This window comes from Ambystoma mexicanum, chromosome 10, assembly GCF_040938575.1.
Source record: "Ambystoma mexicanum isolate Mex_15411 chromosome 10, UKY_AmexF1_1, whole genome shotgun sequence".
Classification (NCBI taxonomy): Eukaryota; Metazoa; Chordata; class Amphibia; order Caudata; family Ambystomatidae; genus Ambystoma; species Ambystoma mexicanum.
The window spans coordinates 416,753,488-416,771,026 of record NC_090932.1 but is presented as its reverse complement, the minus strand read 5'-3'; the positions used below and the strand labels follow the sequence as shown (position 1 = coordinate 416,771,026).

The 17,539-nt window shown below is 46.6% G+C and overlaps 1 protein-coding gene across 1 annotated transcript in view; it reads right to left on the bottom strand.

Annotated features, from left to right (window-relative positions):
• The window catches only part of ERLIN2 (ER lipid raft associated 2), a 574,625-nt gene that overhangs the window by 152,980 nt on the left and 404,106 nt on the right, over positions 1–17,539 (bottom strand). Inside the window, exon 10 of the mRNA XM_069617980.1 lies at positions 2,601–2,690. Coding sequence (XP_069474081.1) covers positions 2,601–2,690 — 90 coding nt within the window. The remainder of the gene's footprint in view (positions 1–2,600; positions 2,691–17,539) is intronic.

Sequence of the window (17,539 nt, the reverse complement as noted above, 5' to 3'; positions counted from 1 at the left end):
GCTGTTTTCAAAGGGCAGTAGTAAGGCGCCTGGCGAAACCACGGGTTGTCAATTACACGGTCAAGACGCATTCGCGGATGACAGCGTCTTGACCGTGTAATTGACAACCTGCGGTTCCGCCGGGCGCCTTACTAGCGCCCTTCGAAAACAGCCTTGTGTAGAATCCGCTATCCTGACTATCTACAAGCTGGTTCCTCATGCAGATACTATGACGCTTTTCTTAGCGACTGCATCAAAACATTTATCGGCACGCCTTTTCTAATCCACAGTTGCATCTTGAATCATGACCTCAGTTTTTGTGCGCCTTTTTCATGATACCAGCTCTGCAACCCTCGGCTGACCACTTACAAAGGAGCCGAGAAGGACAAGACACCTTTTGCCGCAAAAGCGACACTCAACGTCAGCATATCTTGGCACTAGTAAAGAAATTCCTTCTAGTCTGACGAGTCTATGATCGACTCTTTCTCACCTAACATGGAGGAATCAGTGATGTTTTCACTTGCATCATAAATTGGGGTAAATCATTTATGTGAAGATTTCTTGGAAGAAATCCTTTGTCCTGAAGATGGCCGTGACATCTGTTTTCAAAAAGACACTTGAGATAATGTCTAATTTAATGTATGGCCGAAACATGTCGACTCACTATCTCTTAAAAGACTACTAATGATAGTAGTCAGATTAATTAATTCTGCAAAAAGTATTGTTCACTGAGTGACTTACACCCCCTTGACTATGTTTTAGCTTATGTTTTGCCTGTAATTGCGCACTGATTTGCTTAGTCCCCTTTTGTGAGTACTGTGCTTTTAACATTTGTACAGTTAACATTAAACCACCTTATTTTTGCTAAAAAATTCATTTTTGTTGTCTCCCGTTATCTAAGTTGGTCTTGTTATCAAGTGAGCAGCATGTTATGTGAATGTTAAATATCGTGTGACAACCACCTCCATCTCTAACTCTGAGGCTCGTGTAGAGAGGGGTAATCAATTCTCTGTGTTTTGTACTCATTCTGTCTTCACACTCCCTTTTGAGAATCGATCCCCCCTATAACAAAAAATGTGGGAGTTTACCTTTCTTGTTCGAGATACCGGTCCAGAAGGAGTCCAACAAGGTTTCGGGAGGGTTCGATCTTTGGAAGATGATGCACTGCAGTGGGCACAGGTGCCAACGTATTGGTGGTTTGCAGCCCGTGAAGGTTAAAGCTCATCGTGGGATGGCTCGAAATGCAGGTTGTATCAAGACTGATTGGTCCAACCAGTCCAAAGGAGAGCGTTGTCCTCTTCGGAGTTCTCCTGATGCTTGGAAGAAGGGGTAGGACAGCAGCGATAGAGGACATCTCCGGTCATCTGGAAGTGGCTGTGGACATCTTCTCTTCTTCCTTGTCCGATCTTCTGTTCCAGGGGTCAGCTTGCCTTCAACCTCAGGATCCATGCCTTTCTGCTGAAGACAAAAGTCAAACCAAGACCTCCTCCACCCAGCATGGCAGAAGCACCATTTTGTGTCATTGGTGATCCTTCTGTGCATTACCTCGGCTGTGAGTACAGAGCCAGGGAGTAGAAATTGCGCAATCGTAGGTAAGATAAAACCATTGCCACCATCCATTCAGTTTAGCTTGCCAGTGTAACCAACAAATTATAGGATCAGTGACAAAAGGGGATACTGTATCCCAAAAGGATTGGGTAAAAGAATGAGTGAGTGTGGAAAAAGGTTTCACTCACTCAGAGAAACAGACCAAAAATCCAGTAGCCCAGCAAAAGTGCCTGGGTTTGAGGGGGGGTGGCTTGCTTGTAGAGGAGATTGTGCAATAAAAATGTAAAAGGTTACTTTTACTTTGTACAGTTTGTGTTTTATTTCAATGTGAACATGTTACTCACTTACAAAAGACACAGAAATAAATATACATCTACATAAATTGTTTCAAGCAAATGTTTAATTATAAAACTTAATAGCTCATTTCTATACATATATCCATTAAGTGTAATCACTTTTTTCCAATACCCATGTATAGAAAACTTGAAATATATTCTAATAAATTGTTGTTCCTTGTTTTAAAGCACTTCTCATGTAATGAAAATGATCCGTGTACACATTTTTCCTACAATAAAACAAGTATTTACATATGTTCATTTTAAAATGTAGTAAATAATTAGGATTCAACATGTGTATTTCTAGTATTTTTTGTAACTGTATGTACATATTCTAGTTAAAATAGTGCTTTTATTTAATTTCTTTTTTCCAAAGTGTGTTTACGATTGGAACATGATTTACTAAATGAGAAAACTAGTCGGCAATCAGTTAAAAAAGTAAATTTACCATGTTAGATCCCTAATCACTAGTACAAGGAATATACTCAAAACACCCGGAACATGTGTTAGATACTAGCATAGTGTTCTTTCTGTAACTATTGGGATTAGTGAAGCTTTTTTCAAGCCCTAGTACCCATATGTATGAATGTGGTTAAGGGCAGCTTGGGGACTCCAGGTTCATCAACAGTCTAGTTTTAGAAGACAGCCTCTGTTATGGCTAGACCGGCACCTTTAACCCAAAATGGTATTTCAGTGCTCGTAGAAAGACTTTTTAATTGTCTAGATAATTGCACTCACCTTCGATTTCTGAAATTTTCTTCTCAGTTTCCTTTTCCATCACCTTTTGCGCAAACTTTATTTCAGCCACCTGTGCTACTTTTTCAGCCTCTGAAAAGTAGAAAAGTGGTTTAGGCCCTTCACAATACATTAAAATCTCTTACAATAAGATAGGCGTTTTCCCTTTGGATTATACTAGATAATAACAGGCTACGTGACATACATTATTAACAAGGCCAAAAACCGAATTGTGCATTCGAGAATTACATATGTTTAAACATAGATATTTAAATAAATTGGTTGCAACTTGTTTTTTAAGGTACTGATGATATGAACATGTAATGGGGCGTAAAAGTCAGGAGATGGAATGAAGTACAACAGTTGTAGTAAAAAAACATTTTTCCAACTCTGGTTCCGACAAGGATTCCAAATCTCGGCGGCAGGATAAAATATTTGCTGAATCGAAAGGCAGTTTATGCAGTTACTTTTACTGCTAATGGACATGCACGTCAGCTCAGTTTACAGGCAAAACATTACATTCTTGGATTGCATTGTATATAGTGGCAGGAAAGTTCCCAAAACTAAAAGATCGATCAGACACTGAAAGATCAAGATATGGCAGTTACATGCGATTGTGTGGTAAGGTTGTGGGGCTAGGAGGTTAAAATGTACTTGTCAGATCAGATGAATACAAAGTCTACTCGCATATATTTTACCTAGTCCAGTGAGGTCCACAAATTAAGTGAGTTCAGAGATATGAATCTAATCAGAGCACAAAGAAACCCTAGAGCAGAGCACTGATTGGGGCTTGATAACATTGATTAAATGGTATGTTAAAGGAGCTAAACTGGTTTTTATATTGAATGTCAAAACGAAACAAGTCTAAAGTCAGCCCAACATGCTGCAGATCTCCCAAAAGAAAGTTTGCCCTGCCTGCCACCATCCTGAGGTAGACCTTTATATCTTGGGCCTTTATCTTGTTATTGAAAACTTAATTTGTCTCTATGCCACTTTACGCTCTTCAACCACCCCTCCTGCACTCAGAGCAACGGCTGGCGACAATAGGGTCACACATCCTCAAAATCTCTTCTAGCAAGTGCATCCTTTGTCCCGGTGGCTTGGAAAAAGACAGTGCGCAAAGGGCAATGGCAGTTATCTGTTAGCTTAAGGCATGTGACCGTTCCCCTTGTTAGGGAGATCAGTTTTATGCTTAATCCCCTCTCCTAGTGAGACCCGCAGCAGTTATTTGTTGGATCTCTGCACCTTTTTCTTTCTATCCTGAATCACGGGAGCCTTTTCCCCCCTCATTCGTTCTTATTTGCTCTGACTTTTGGAACTCTGTTCTCTGTGTTTTACCTTTACTATGGCGTCTGCTTTCCTCCATATCTCATTAAAGGTATCTGATTAACTCTTGCAGCACACAGCACCCTATGTGCAGTGTTGCTGGGAACCCTTTGGGCTCTCCTTTGAGATTATTTCACTATTCCCAACTGCTGTTCTTGAGGATAGAGGGATACTTAATTTGTATAGCTCAGCGGCAACGTGCTTGCCTTGGAAACAAGACGACACGGAGCAACACAGGTTCGGTCCACGCTTAGAAACCTCTGGGTATTAAGCGCGTTATAAATAACCTATCATATCCTTCCTAAAACCTTACCCTATGAGAGAATAGAACACACCACTTTATGTGGAGTGCTAAGGGGATACCTAGTATCCCCATTCTCTGCTCCTATGACCCTTTGATCACAGTGACAACCCTACAGTTATGGCTGGTGGCAGTGGACGTGTTCTTCCAACTATTGTGCTATTTTCTACCGCAGCGGGTATTCACAGTCTCAGTTATGCCCAGTAGGGTCATCTATGTTCCAACATGGTGGCTCTTCTTTTTTCACCATTTCTAGCATGGTTGTCACTGGCAGCCCTTCTACCGTCCTGGGAGGGGGAGGTTGGTGTGTTTTGCCTTTGGCAGGAACCCGTGGGTGTCCCTGTCTAAGCTATAGTGTGTCTAAGGAGGCAGGAAGTAGGGGAGGAGTTTAACACTCCCCTGCCCTTTGTCTGAATGGAACCAGTTCCAACTGGGGGGGCTGCCTGCCCTGATTCAACAGCCATCCACCCGATTCTGTAAAATGCTGAGAGTTGGCAGAGGAGTGAGTGGGAAATCCAAATATAAGGTGAGGTTCCTGAGGTAGAAGGCAAGTCGACCACTGGAACAGAAGATCCGAAGCCGACGACTAGCAGAGACACCTGCTAACGATTCCAGTAAATGAAGCGACCACTGCTGTCCTGACCCCGTTTTTGTTATCGAAGGAGGAGCTCCGAAGAAGACTCCTTCACTCTAGCCCCACGACGAAATACAAATCGAGCCGTCTCCTGAGGTGCAGTGAGGTTCCAGGGCTGCAAACCGCGAATACCAGGAGACCGCAGACCCATTTGCAGTGCAACCTCTTTACGAGGCCGAATCTGTCCAGAACTTTGTGAGCTCCAGTTGGACCTCCAGAGGCACCACCCCACTCATTTAAGTCCCCTCACCAGAGTGCAGGAGTTCAGAATCGAAGAAGATCGACCGGGCAATAACCGTCCTTTGTTGGAGCTGATAAAAAGGTGCCAAAGTGCATACCGACAAAAGAGATCAAAGAAATCCATGGTGAGGGTTCTCTCTCACAACCTCCGCTTGCAGGGTCCCAATACAAGTGCGTTATCTTGCTAAGCATTTGTTTCTAGTGACTCAAGTAGCCTGAGCAACTTTGCCTTTCCAGCTGCTACATAACATGTATCCACATCTACACTGACTTTCTGCTAGTTAGGGATTGGATTTATAAAACATCAAAGCCTAAAAAAGTGTTGCTAGAATATACAAAGCTGCTCAAGTGTGTTTAACCATCCTTTTTCTTCCTACAGACTTTCTGCTGGAATTTTGCTGAATGAACGGCATTACTGTTTATCTGTGAATCAATTTGAGTGTGCGGTAGTAACAATAACACGGCAGAACTTTCATTAATGTCATTCTCTGTAACATTGGTAACCGCTAGCAACTACTAGTGAAGTGGTCACTTAAGTACCGTTATTAATTCCTATGTGTTTTGGTTATCTAAAAAGAGCATTTACTTACCTTCCTTGTGTATATATAATTAACATTTTGATAAAACTAAGAGTTTCATTGGGCAATGGCATTGACTGGGTTCACAGTACTTAACTACAGCTCACATCCTCCTCCTAAAATAAGCCTGGCTGCTCTGCCATTCTAGCAGATCCTTTGGGTAGTACAGATTTATACTAATAGTTGGGGACCTGCATACCAAGGGATAGTTTTATAGAGGTCTTACGTGGACTTTAGGAAAACTCAGGGCCCTAACAGTCCCTCCCCACCCCCAAATAGGATTGCCTATTCCAGTTTGAACAGTACTGGTTTTACCATTGGTGGACCATAGTGCATTTCCAGTCCAAATCCTGGATAAATGGAGGACTCCTGCAGCCATTCCACAGATAATTTCTGGAGCCACAACAACTACGAAGAAGAGCAGCCCACTGACGACCGGGGGGATGACTCCTGCAGCTGACCAGAACCAACTCCAGTGAAGTGCTGGTGAAGCCGTGCTCCAATGCTGTATCTAGAAGACCCTTCCCAGTGCTTCTAATCTTGGACTGTTGAAAACGAGCAGTATTGTATCGAACCCCTGCTCGAGGATGTCTGAGCCAAGTGTCCCTGTAACTAGTGGACTGACCAGCTCTTGCTGGGCAACCTCGCTGCAGCAGCTGCTGTTCAGAGCGCATCCCTGGAACTTGTTGGACAAGACACCTGCGCCTGCATTTTCAGCCTTCTTGCATCAACTGAAGCTGTGCAGGGCCCACTTCTTTTTTGTCCATTGAAGAACACCTGTTGCCGTCTGATCGGGGTGACTCCCACTGCAATCTGTCTTCTTGGCTCACTGAAGGTGTCCTGAGGTCGCCTGCTCTGCAGAAGTCTTCATCTTTTCTTTGCAAGGGTGTTCAGCTGGAAGGTGCCTGGAACTGATATTCAAGCACCATGACCGACCGAAGCTCGATTCAGTATCCAAAAGCGTCCTCTGCATCCGCCAACCCTGTGCCTTCCTCGAATGGACCAAACACAGAAGACTGTGTCCCTAACGGAGTACAGAACCTCAGCAGTGATCTCTGGAGAATTAGGAGTCTGGGGGTAAGATAAGCCTACCCGTTATTCCCCCTGCCCACCGCGACCTTCAAACCGTTACGTGGGCGTAATTGTCCATATTGCTCTCTTTACCGAATATGGTTGGTCGTAACAAGGTCAAAGATCCCTTCCTAGACCTATCCTAGTGTAGAGGGATTGAGAAATACTTACCTGAACTTTCTTCACCTTTTTGAGTTTGCAGTCAGAACCACTGGCATCATCCAATCACACAGTAAACCTACCTGAAAAGTAGAGCTTTGAACTAGTGACTTTAGGGCACAAGGCCCCAATCAATTTCAGGGCTGGACTGACTAAGTGTTGGAGAAATGTTTTATATCTTCTCTTAAGTGTGAATGTATATATCTGTTCTATAATAAGTGTGACAATATTGGTCTAGAGATTTCATTTTCGTATTGTGTATTTTAAAGGCCAAATAACTCATTGCATATTTTTGTACTTACACGTTTAATTGAATTAATGGTGGGGTTCTTTGTGGACTCATTGTAGCCCTAGACAACCCCGACACCTGCTCCAAAGTATAAGCCTTAATGCTCTGCTACCTACCTTGATCGTGTTTGGCTAGATTTTTTGGTGCCTTTCCTGTTCACTTTTTTTAAGTTGACTTTGGAAATCCATCTTAACCTTCACACAACACTAATCACTGCACTCACGGATCACTTCTCGAGTTCTGCTCACATGATCAATGTTCAGACTCTAAATGCTGCTTTGTGTCTCCCATCTGCTGCACCCTTGAACTATCTCTGCATTCAATACTCTGACTGTTGGTTGCACCCATACATTGATTTGTGATTCACATGCACTGCTCCGATCGTCACAACTCACACATGGATACACAGATTGTTCCAGGTCATATACTGATTATTTCATCCAACTGCATGTCATTACGTACTGATTGTGACACCAGCAGGTCCCCCTCACAACACATCCAGATAGCTTGACTGCTTAGTTCCTTGGTGTTCATTGCAAACTATTTGATGCCCCGCTACCTTATACATTCACAGCTATGTCTCACATACTGCTCCTTGATTGCTTTACACAATAGATGTATTGTTTGCACACCATATACTCCGGTGTCTGCATTTTTAGGTTTCATCCAATTAAAAGGTTGAAAAGCACAACCGAGATGTTGTTTGGAAAGTTGTTTTTTGTCCCAACTTTCCTCTATGGGGGTCCCCCAACATGTGCTTTTTGTTTGAAACCTTAGGCCCTTACGCCCCCACTCACCTGTTTCTCTCATTTTGTTTGAGGTGGACGAATCAGTACCTATGGCTATCAATCAGTATAGGTAACGTGTTGTCAGTGGGTGCTATAGGGACACCATGTTCCATTTTAGCATCCAAGTTACTTTTGTGGTATATACTGAACAGGCTGGGGGCACTGCACGACACCGCCATGTAACTTTATTTACTACAATATCGCCTTTTTGATTACCATATACTCAAAATGAAACCTCTGCGTCACATTTTTCTCTTCAGGTCACAAAACGCCAAATAGTGGTATACACCTTTGCAGCAATCTTCTACATGATCCCAGGCAGTACTTTGTGTATGAAGTGGCTGAAACTGGGTCTTGGGGCTGTCTAGGCCCAATTCACCCTTAAGCTAGGCTATGTCCTGTTGCTGGGCAGAATGCAAGGTGGCAAGATGTCCCAGATTAGACAGTGTCAATCTGATTAACGTTGCTAGTCCCCGATTGGGTAGCCCCCAGACCGAATTTCGGCTAGAAGGAACCAATCAAAATCTCTTAACTACAAGATCCAATCATCTAGAGCTATTCGAGTTATATGTTGACCACAAGATCCAATTATCTGAACCCCAACTACAACCAGAGGACTGCCCGAGGGCTGCATCAGCTGTGTCTGGCGCTGTTTATGCAAACCACAGTGTTTCAAACCTCTCACTTCAAATCAACTGCAAAGAGAATAAATTGGGTGCCTTCAGGGCAAACCAGTCTGAAGCTCAGCAATTCATCCATAGCTTTTTTCGAAGATCTGAGTTGTTACTGTGCCTGCATTTGGCCTGCACCGTTGCTTGGACACTTTCCCGTCAAATCGCTGTAAACTTTATTGGCTTCCTTAGAGCTCTGCTGACACCTAGTCAACCTGTTGATACAGTGCCTCACCGACGTCTGATCACAATGCTGCTACATATCTGCCCACCCTGTTCTGGGTCACCCCAACATCTGCTCTTGTCCACAACTGCTAAAAGAGGACACCCCTGTGCTACTTAAACTAAAATCTATCTGTCTTCACACTGTCCAGGAATCTGCAGGGGCCTGACTCAATAGGTGGTGGAAGCCTCAAATTAGTCACAACCTGTAAGTCTTCAGCAACATCATCCATGGTGAGCCTCATTGTCCCCATCAATTCCCTGTCAAAGGTGGTGTTGCAACTCGAAGTCTGGATTTGAGACTGCAAGGTACAAGTTACTTACCTGTTACCTGTTCTCCAGCATGCGTCTTACATTGATTCACATGCTCATGAATATTTCCTGTCAGGCTGGGAATCCTCGGTAATATAAATCAGTTTAGCTTTAAGCTAAAAACTGCATTTCGCTTATATAGCATTTGCCGTCCCGTGGGTAATACTGGCCCAGCCAATGACATCCATCTCCTTAGCTCCACCCCTGGTTGCCAACTTCAGATTTGGTTGCGCACATACAGTGGCTGTAGGAACCAATAAGATCTAAGAGGGGGAAAGAGGGAGGGTTTGCATGTGAATCTATGTAAGACCCATGCTGGAGAACAAGAGTTGCAGGTAAGTAACTTGTACCTTCTCCAGCATGGGGTCTTCCATGGATTCACATGCTCATGTATACGATTACACAGCAGTACACTCAACAACCACGGGAGGTGGCAAGGCTTAACAGAAGCAATACACTTACCCCTATAACAGACTCACCTCATGCAAAACACCACCTGTCCAACAAGACTCCTCCCTGGATTCCCTGTCGACACATTAGAATCTCATGAAGGAGTGGATAGACGCCCATGTAGCCACCCTGCAGATATCCACCAGAGAGCAATTTTTGGGGACATTTCGTCCCATGGGACGGGACCGGAGCACTTTTTGTAAAAAAGCATCATATTGAAAAATGTGTTCTCTTTTAATGCGGGGTACCGCACTCAGCCGTAACCCCGCCCTCGTGAGCTCTGCCCCACGCATCGCCCTTCAGTCCTTTTCTATTGCCATTTAAGCAATAATAGAGGATACTTATTAGAGGGGACGGCGGGCGTATGGAAGAAAGGGAACTATGTACTAGGAGCAAGGTAGTCACTACGGTGAGTAACTTTGTTCTACGTCCTGTCCCATTTCCTCCATAGTTTTGGGAGATTACCAAGCACTCCTCACAGGAAAACGGGTGGATGGAACTCCTTTTACTGAAAGAGGTTTTTAAGAACCGCCTGCCCGAATTGAGCATCAGCTCTGGAGCTCGGGTCTAAGCACTAATGCTTACAAAAAGCTGATGGGAACGCCCACGTAGCTGCTCTGGTACTGGTTTCCTAAGGAACATATTTCTGGAGAGCAGCGGCCCGCACAAGATGGGCATGAACTCCCTTTTGGAGGCTTAAGGCCCTGAACGGTATACGCCTCCGAAATACAGGCAGCAATCCATCGGGAGATAGTTGCTTTTGAGGCCGGCTTTCCTTTCGGGTCGCCGAAGGTCACAACAAGCTGGGAAGAGCTCCTCAGTTTAGATGTTCTGTCCAAATAAAACTTTAGAGCTCGTCTGACATCCAAATTATGTAATACTGTCTCGGCATCTGAGGTCGGGTCTGGAAAGAAAACGGATAAGGAAATAGATTGGTTCAGATGAAAATCGGATACCACCTTTGGAAGGAAAGAAGGATTAGTCCCGAGGACCATCCTTATGTAAGGGGAGGAAAGATGTTCTACAGGCAAGGCCTGAAGCTCGGTTACACACCTTGCCGAAGTCGCCGCAATCAGAAAAGCCATTTTCCACAAAAGGAACTTCAAGTCCTCCTTAGCCATGGGCTCAAAAGGTTTATGGGATAAGGCAGTGAGAACCAAATTCAATTCCCACTTTGGGTGCGGATTGCGCAGCAGAGGATAAAGATGCAATAGACCTGCAAAGTGTCTTAATTACAGGGTTTGTCAATGAAAAAGAGCAAGAGTCCTGGGCCAGGTATGCGGCGATAGCCGACAAATCCTACAAGACAAGACATGTATGCCTGAAGATGCCAGATGAGAAACGAATGACAGGACCGTGTCGATGGTAGCTTCTCTGGGGTCCAACTGCTTAGCTAAACACCAGTGATAGAACCTGGGACACTTGCTCCTATACCGATACCTCGTCAAAGGTTTTCTAGCCACCTTGATAATACGCATATTATCTGCAGACAAGATGAAACTTTCTAAAGATTTGAACTCCGGCACCAGGCCGCCAAGCTGAATAATTGTGGGCAGGGGTGCCACATCTGCTGATCGCTCTGGTGAAGCAGGTCGGGAATCAGCAGAAGCCTGATCGGTGAGCAGACTGACAGATGCTGAAGCTCCGAAAACTAGAATCTGGCTGGCCACCACGGGGCAATGATATATGATATAAGGCATTTATAGCGCGCCTATGCACAAGTGTTTCAAGGCACGGCGAGGCAAGGGAGGGGGAACAGAGGGAAGACAGACCACAATCCTACTAGGCCAGGTGTCATTCAGATCGTGCAAGTGCATGGGAAGGGGGAAGGGGCAGTGCAGTACATAGGATAATAGAATAAATAAGTAAGTAAGGTACAGCCAACTGGTGGCGAGTGCCAGGGTAAGTGCTGACATCAGGTGTAAGTGCTGCTATTGGGACTGTAGGGATACAGAAACAGTCCCAAGTGCAGGGGGTGCAAGGAAGGCAGTGCAGGTGTGCGACTGGCGGGGGAGGGTATCTGGGCCCGAGAACAGAGGGTGGCCAAGTAACCAGTGCAGATAAGGTTTCAGCCAGGAAGTCAGCAAGGGAAAGGAGGAGAAAAATCAGAAGGAAAGAAATGTTTTGAGGTGCTTCCGGAACCAGAGAGGATTCTCCTCAAGTTTCGGGGGGGTAGGGAGCCTGTTCCAGAGGGAGGCGCCAGCCGAAGAAAGATCTACCACCAACTCGTTGCTTTGAGAAACGACTGACCCTGAGGGAGTTACAGGCGGATGAGCGAAGAGCTAGAGAGGGAAGATATTTTGGAAGAGAGAGTTCAAGTTATTGAGGCCCAGGCCCCAGAAGGCCTTGTGGGCAATGCAGAGGGTTTTGAACCTCATCCTAGCAGCCACTGGGAGCCAGTGCAGAGATTTCAGTCCTGGAGAGATACAATCCCTGGGCTTGAGGCCAAGGACAAGTCTTGCAGTCCTGTTCTGGATGAGTTGCAGAGGGCGGAGTGTAGAAGCAGCCAGATTTAGAAGGAGGCTATTGCAATAGTCCAGCCTAGAGAGAACCAGAGCTCTGGAGACAGTGAGCTTCTGGGGGAAGGAGAGGAAAGGAAGAATACCCCTGAGGAGGTGCAGCTGGTAGTGTGACTTCTTAGAGACGTCAGCGATGTGAGGCGAGAACGAGAGTGTGGAGTTGAAGATGGCCCGAGGTTTTCAGCCTCACAGGTAGGAGCAGGGAGAGGGCCAAGAGAGGCTGGCCAGAGAGTGACAGGAAAGGAGGGAGCGGGCGTGCCGATGAGGAGAATCTCGGTCTTACTGGAATGAACAGGAGAGTGCAATTCGTCGTGTTCCTGAGCTTGCATAGCACCCGGTGAATCAGAGGAAGAGGCGGGAAGGCGTAGGCCCTCATGTTGTGCCACAGAATCTCGAGAGCATCCCCCAGGGAAGAAGCTCTGAGCCCGTTCCTGGAAGCATAAAGAAGAAGTTTCCTGTTTGATTACGTCACAAAGAGGTCCACTCTGGAGTGCCCCCAATGGTGAAAAAGGTTGGAGTGGATCTCTGTGTTCAGCTCCCACTCGTAGCTGACCACCGCTCGTCGGCTGAGAGAGTCCGCAGTCACATTCAGTTGGCCCAGAATGTGCACTGCCAGCAGCCAAACACTGTGCTGAATGGCCCATTCCCAAATCTGAATAGCTAGATCTGCAAGGGGAGGTGACCTGGTACCCCCCTGCTTGTTGATGTAAAACATGGAGACCACATGTCTGTGCGGATGTGGACCACTTTGTTCACAATCACCGGCTTGAAAGCTTTGAGCGCCAGGAAAATCGCCAGAAGCTCCAGATATTTTATGTGAAAATATCTGTCCGGTGGCGACCACAGGTTGAAAACCTGAAGATGATCCATCGTCGCGCCCCACTCGATAACGGAGGAGTTCGTCGTAATGGTCGTTTGAGGGGAGGGCTCCTGAAAAGGAGCACCCACCGACAGATTGCTAGAAGATGACCACCAAAGGAGATCTATCATCATGCAGGGTGGAATCAGAATCATTTTGGTGTCCGGGTCCACTGCCTGAAGCCAGGAGCTTCGGAGAGCCATCTGCGTGAGTCGCATTTGGAGACGAGCAAGGGGAAGAGCAAGCACGAGACCATGAGTTTTTACTAATTAGTAGTAATTACTATTACTAATGAAAATTAGTAATAGGCCATGGAAGAAAAAGGCAAGTGCCCGGGGCAACTGAAAGGCACTATCCAACTAGGGTCCCCGACAAGGGTCACCTAGATTGTTCCCAGAGGAAGTTTTGATGGTATCCAGTCATTCCATCTAAACCCAAACCATCGAATGTCAAACCATCAAATTCTTTTCAACGAAATACCATTCCATCGAATGGCCATTTCATTGAAAAAAATGTGATGGTTCTATCGACATCTAATGGTAAGTATTAGGGTTGGGGCTTGGGTTAGTTTAAGGGTTAAATTAGTGTTAGGGCTGGGGCTAGGGTTAGGGCTTGGGTTAGTTTAAGGGTTAAATTAGGGTTAGGGCGGGTGCTTGGGTTGGGGCTTGGGATAGTTTAAGGGTTAAATTAGGGTTGGGGTTAGGGATAGGGTTAGTTTAAGGGTTAAATTAGGGTTAGGGTTGGGGCTTGGGTTAGGGTTGGGGGGGTTGGACGGGCCGGGGGGGAAGCCCTTGCAAACATTTAAAGTTACAAGGGGCTGGCGAGTGCTGAAATTTCAGCACTGGACAGCGCCATGTAACGTTTCAAAGTTACACAAAAATGCCTGGAAATGCTACTTTTTACATGTAAAAGTGCATTTCCATTGAAACTAGTCCATGTATATTGTCGATTGACTGGTTTTGATGGAATTGCACTTTTACATATAAATATATTTTGTCGATGCTTTGGCATTCAATCATTTTTTTTCAAGGGAATCACTATAAACTGTTTTGATAGATAAGGGTTTGCCTTTAGGGCATTATGTGAAGACCGATAGCTTTTAGATAATAGGGGTTACCGATCATTAGTACCAGCCCAGGGTCAAGGGTCAGGGTCAAGGGGCCTCCTGTGTTGGAGTGAGACTGCTCACTCCTAGGTTCGAGGAAGAGAGAGAGGATAGTTATTAGGCACATTAACTACATCTGGGGGTAGGTGTATTCGTGAGGCCATCTGTGACACTAGCCCATCAGATGGCCATTCATGTAATGACATTACAGCAGATGATGAGCCGTGTACCATTCTTAAAGTAACCCTGTAGACTAAAACCAACAATACCTGCTCAATATTATATATGATAATATAAACACTTAAGTTCACGGGCTCAGCAGCTGCAGCCTTCTAGGGTTTTTAACAAACCTATACATTTCCAGCCCAAAAGTCCAATAAGCAGGGGCTTTCTCAACAAGGCACTCCCCCTTCCTCCTTGAGTCATACGACCAAACAATCTTGCACTCAACACAGAAACCTCACACCGACAGAGCATCCAGTGTTCTTATTTTTTATTTTTTTTATTTTATTGTAACATTAGTTTGATACAAAAGAAAGAAAAAACTTTAAGTTACAGTTCTTCACCAAATAAGATCAAAAGTATCACTCCGTGTTGTTGTTTATCCTCAGAGCATCCATAAAATGTATTATAGCACAAGTTAACTGAGTATCGAGTCGTGCAATCAAGTAACACCACCATGCATCCATGTTTCCAGACAATGGTGCAAAGTGTGCTAAATGTAATCCACGCTGTGCTGTGATCGCTTTGCATTCAATAATTAGATGCCGCACAGATTCTGTCGCTTGATTGCAAAACCGACACTGTGCGTCCTGTACAAGCGGATCACGCCTCAACACTTGTATCTCCCTTGTTTTGTAAAGGTTGAGACGTAGGCATAGGAACATGTTCCGATGATAGCATGATGGGAATTTCTCCAAGTATTTGGGGATTGCATCGAGTTTGTTTAAAGCGCTTCCAAGGTCCAAAGAAGATACCAGTTTGTTACGACTCTCTTCTTTTGTTATCCAGTTTCGTAGTCGAATTCTGTTTTTTGCAACTTGAGGACGTAGCAGCACTGCCTCGAGGGAGACATCAGCATTGTCTAATACGAGATGTAATTTTTTCCCCCACTCATTCAGTAAAAAGGCAGATGGGTGCTCTGAGACCGAGTGTAGAATTTTGTATGGTTTTACTACTGACTCCAACCGCATTTTCCTAAAGGTGGAGATGGAACAAGTTACTTACCTGTAACTGTTGTTCTCCAGCATGGGTCTGGCATGGATTCACATGCTCATGAATATTCCCCGTCGTCAGGCTGGGAATCCTCGGTAAAGAAAAAATCAGTATCAGTTTCGTTTCTGATCTGTCTTTCTTAGTAGTAACCAATCACTGATCTCTGCGTCATACTGACCACAGCCAATGACTGCCATCTTCCTAAGCCCCGCCTCTGGCAGCCATCTTCAGATTTGGTAGCACGTGAAGTGGCAGTATGACCAAGTGAAGAGCCGCAGAGGGGTAGGCGGGAGGGTTCGCATGTGAATCCATGCCAGACCCATGCTGGAGAACAACCGTTACAGGTAAGTAACTTGTTCCTTCTCCAGCATGGGGTCTGGCATGGATTCACATGTTCATGAATATAAGAATACATAGCAGTACACACATGCACAACCACGGGAGGTGGCAACAGGCTCAACATTAAGCAATACAACAACTCAACATTAAGCGTCTCTTACCTCTTCACCAGGCTCACCTTAAGCGAACAGGTTGCGCAGCACTGCTTGGCCGACCCTGGACTCCTCCCTGGAATCCCGATCGACGCAGTAGAATCTCGTGAAGGTGTGCGTCGACCTCCACGTAGCAGCCCTGCAGATGTCCAGCAGGGGCACACCAGATAGGAACGCTGTAGTAGCAGCGATCGCTCTGGTCGAATGGGCTCTCGGACGGCCTGGCAGCGGTCGGTGAGCCAACCAGTGGCAGTGCATGATGCAGCCGGAGAGCCATCTGGAAATAGAAGACTTCGAGAGAGCCTTCCCTTGATTCACAGGTCCAAAGTTCACAAACAGCTGTGATGTCCTCCGAAAACTCTTCGTGCGGTCCACGTAGAACTTCAGCGCTCTAGCCACATCCAGCGAGTGCAAAGTCCTCTCGGCCGGCGACGAAGGAGACAGGAAGAAAACAGCACGTGCAGGAGGGTGATCATCCTGAACTTTTGTGACCTGATGTATTTGTTCAAACGACGAAGGTCCATGATGGGGCGCCAGCCGCCCGTCTTCTTCCTGACGAGGAAGTACCTTGAGTACACCCCGGAGCCTCTTCGGGACGGACTCGATGGCGCCTTTCCTGAGCATCGCCCGTACTTCCAACAGCAGTTGCGGGACGTGATTTTCCTTCCTGGCCACAGGTGGAATGTGAGGGCACTTCTTCAGGAATTCGATAGAGTGTCCTCTTGCCAGGGTATCCAGCACCCAACGATCGGTGGAGATGGACTTCCACACGCCGACGAACTTCGTCAGCCGGCCTCCCACCTGGGTGCTTCGGTGGGGGCCCGAGGCCACGGCCGGTTCAGTCCTGCTTGGAGGTGGTGGCCTTGCCGCCCTGGCCACCTTGCCGACGGCGGCGAGGCGCTCCCTGCCTGCCGCGACCCCTGTAGGCATCCTGAGACGAAGAGCGTGCCGCCTGGCGGTAGGACGACGAGCCACCGCTGGATCCCTTGGAGGCCTCCAGAGCTCCGAAAGGGCCGTCGTTGCTGAAGGGCTCCTAGAGCGCGGGCCGTCTCCGTGTCTGTTTTTATGGCTTGGAGGGATTCGTCCACCGCCTTCCCGAACAAGTTGCTGCCGTCGAACGGCATGTCCAACACCCTGGTCTGGACTTCCTGACGGAAGTCGGTCGCCCGGCGCCAACCCCGTCGTCGTAGGCAAACTCTGTTGCCCAGCTGGCGGAACCCAGTATCGGCAATATCGGTTGCCACCGTTATGGCGTGGTCCGACGCCACCTCGCCTTCTTGAAGTATTTCCAGGGCCTCAGACCTCTTGTCGTCCGGTAGGAAGTCCAATATGGGGGCCAGCTTAAACCAGAGCTCCCTGTCGTAACGGGCCACGATCGCCAGGGCGTTGGCCGCTTTGATCGTCGTAGACGCCGACGAAATGACCCGTCGCCCCATGGCGTCCAACTTCTTTCCCTCGCCGTCCGGAGGGGAATTCGACGTTGAGGCTCCTGACCCCGCCGCTTTCTTCTTCGCCGCCGCCGAGACGACCGAGTCTGGCGTTGGCTGGGACCTGAGGCACAGGGGAGCGGTCTCGGGGACCCAGTACTACTTCTCGTACTGGTCCCGTTTGGCTGGTGCCGTGGAGGGGTTCTTGAGTACCGACAGGCCCTCCTCCCAGATGTCATCGATTAGAGGCACCGCGATGACAGTCTTCCTCTTGGCCTCCCGGTG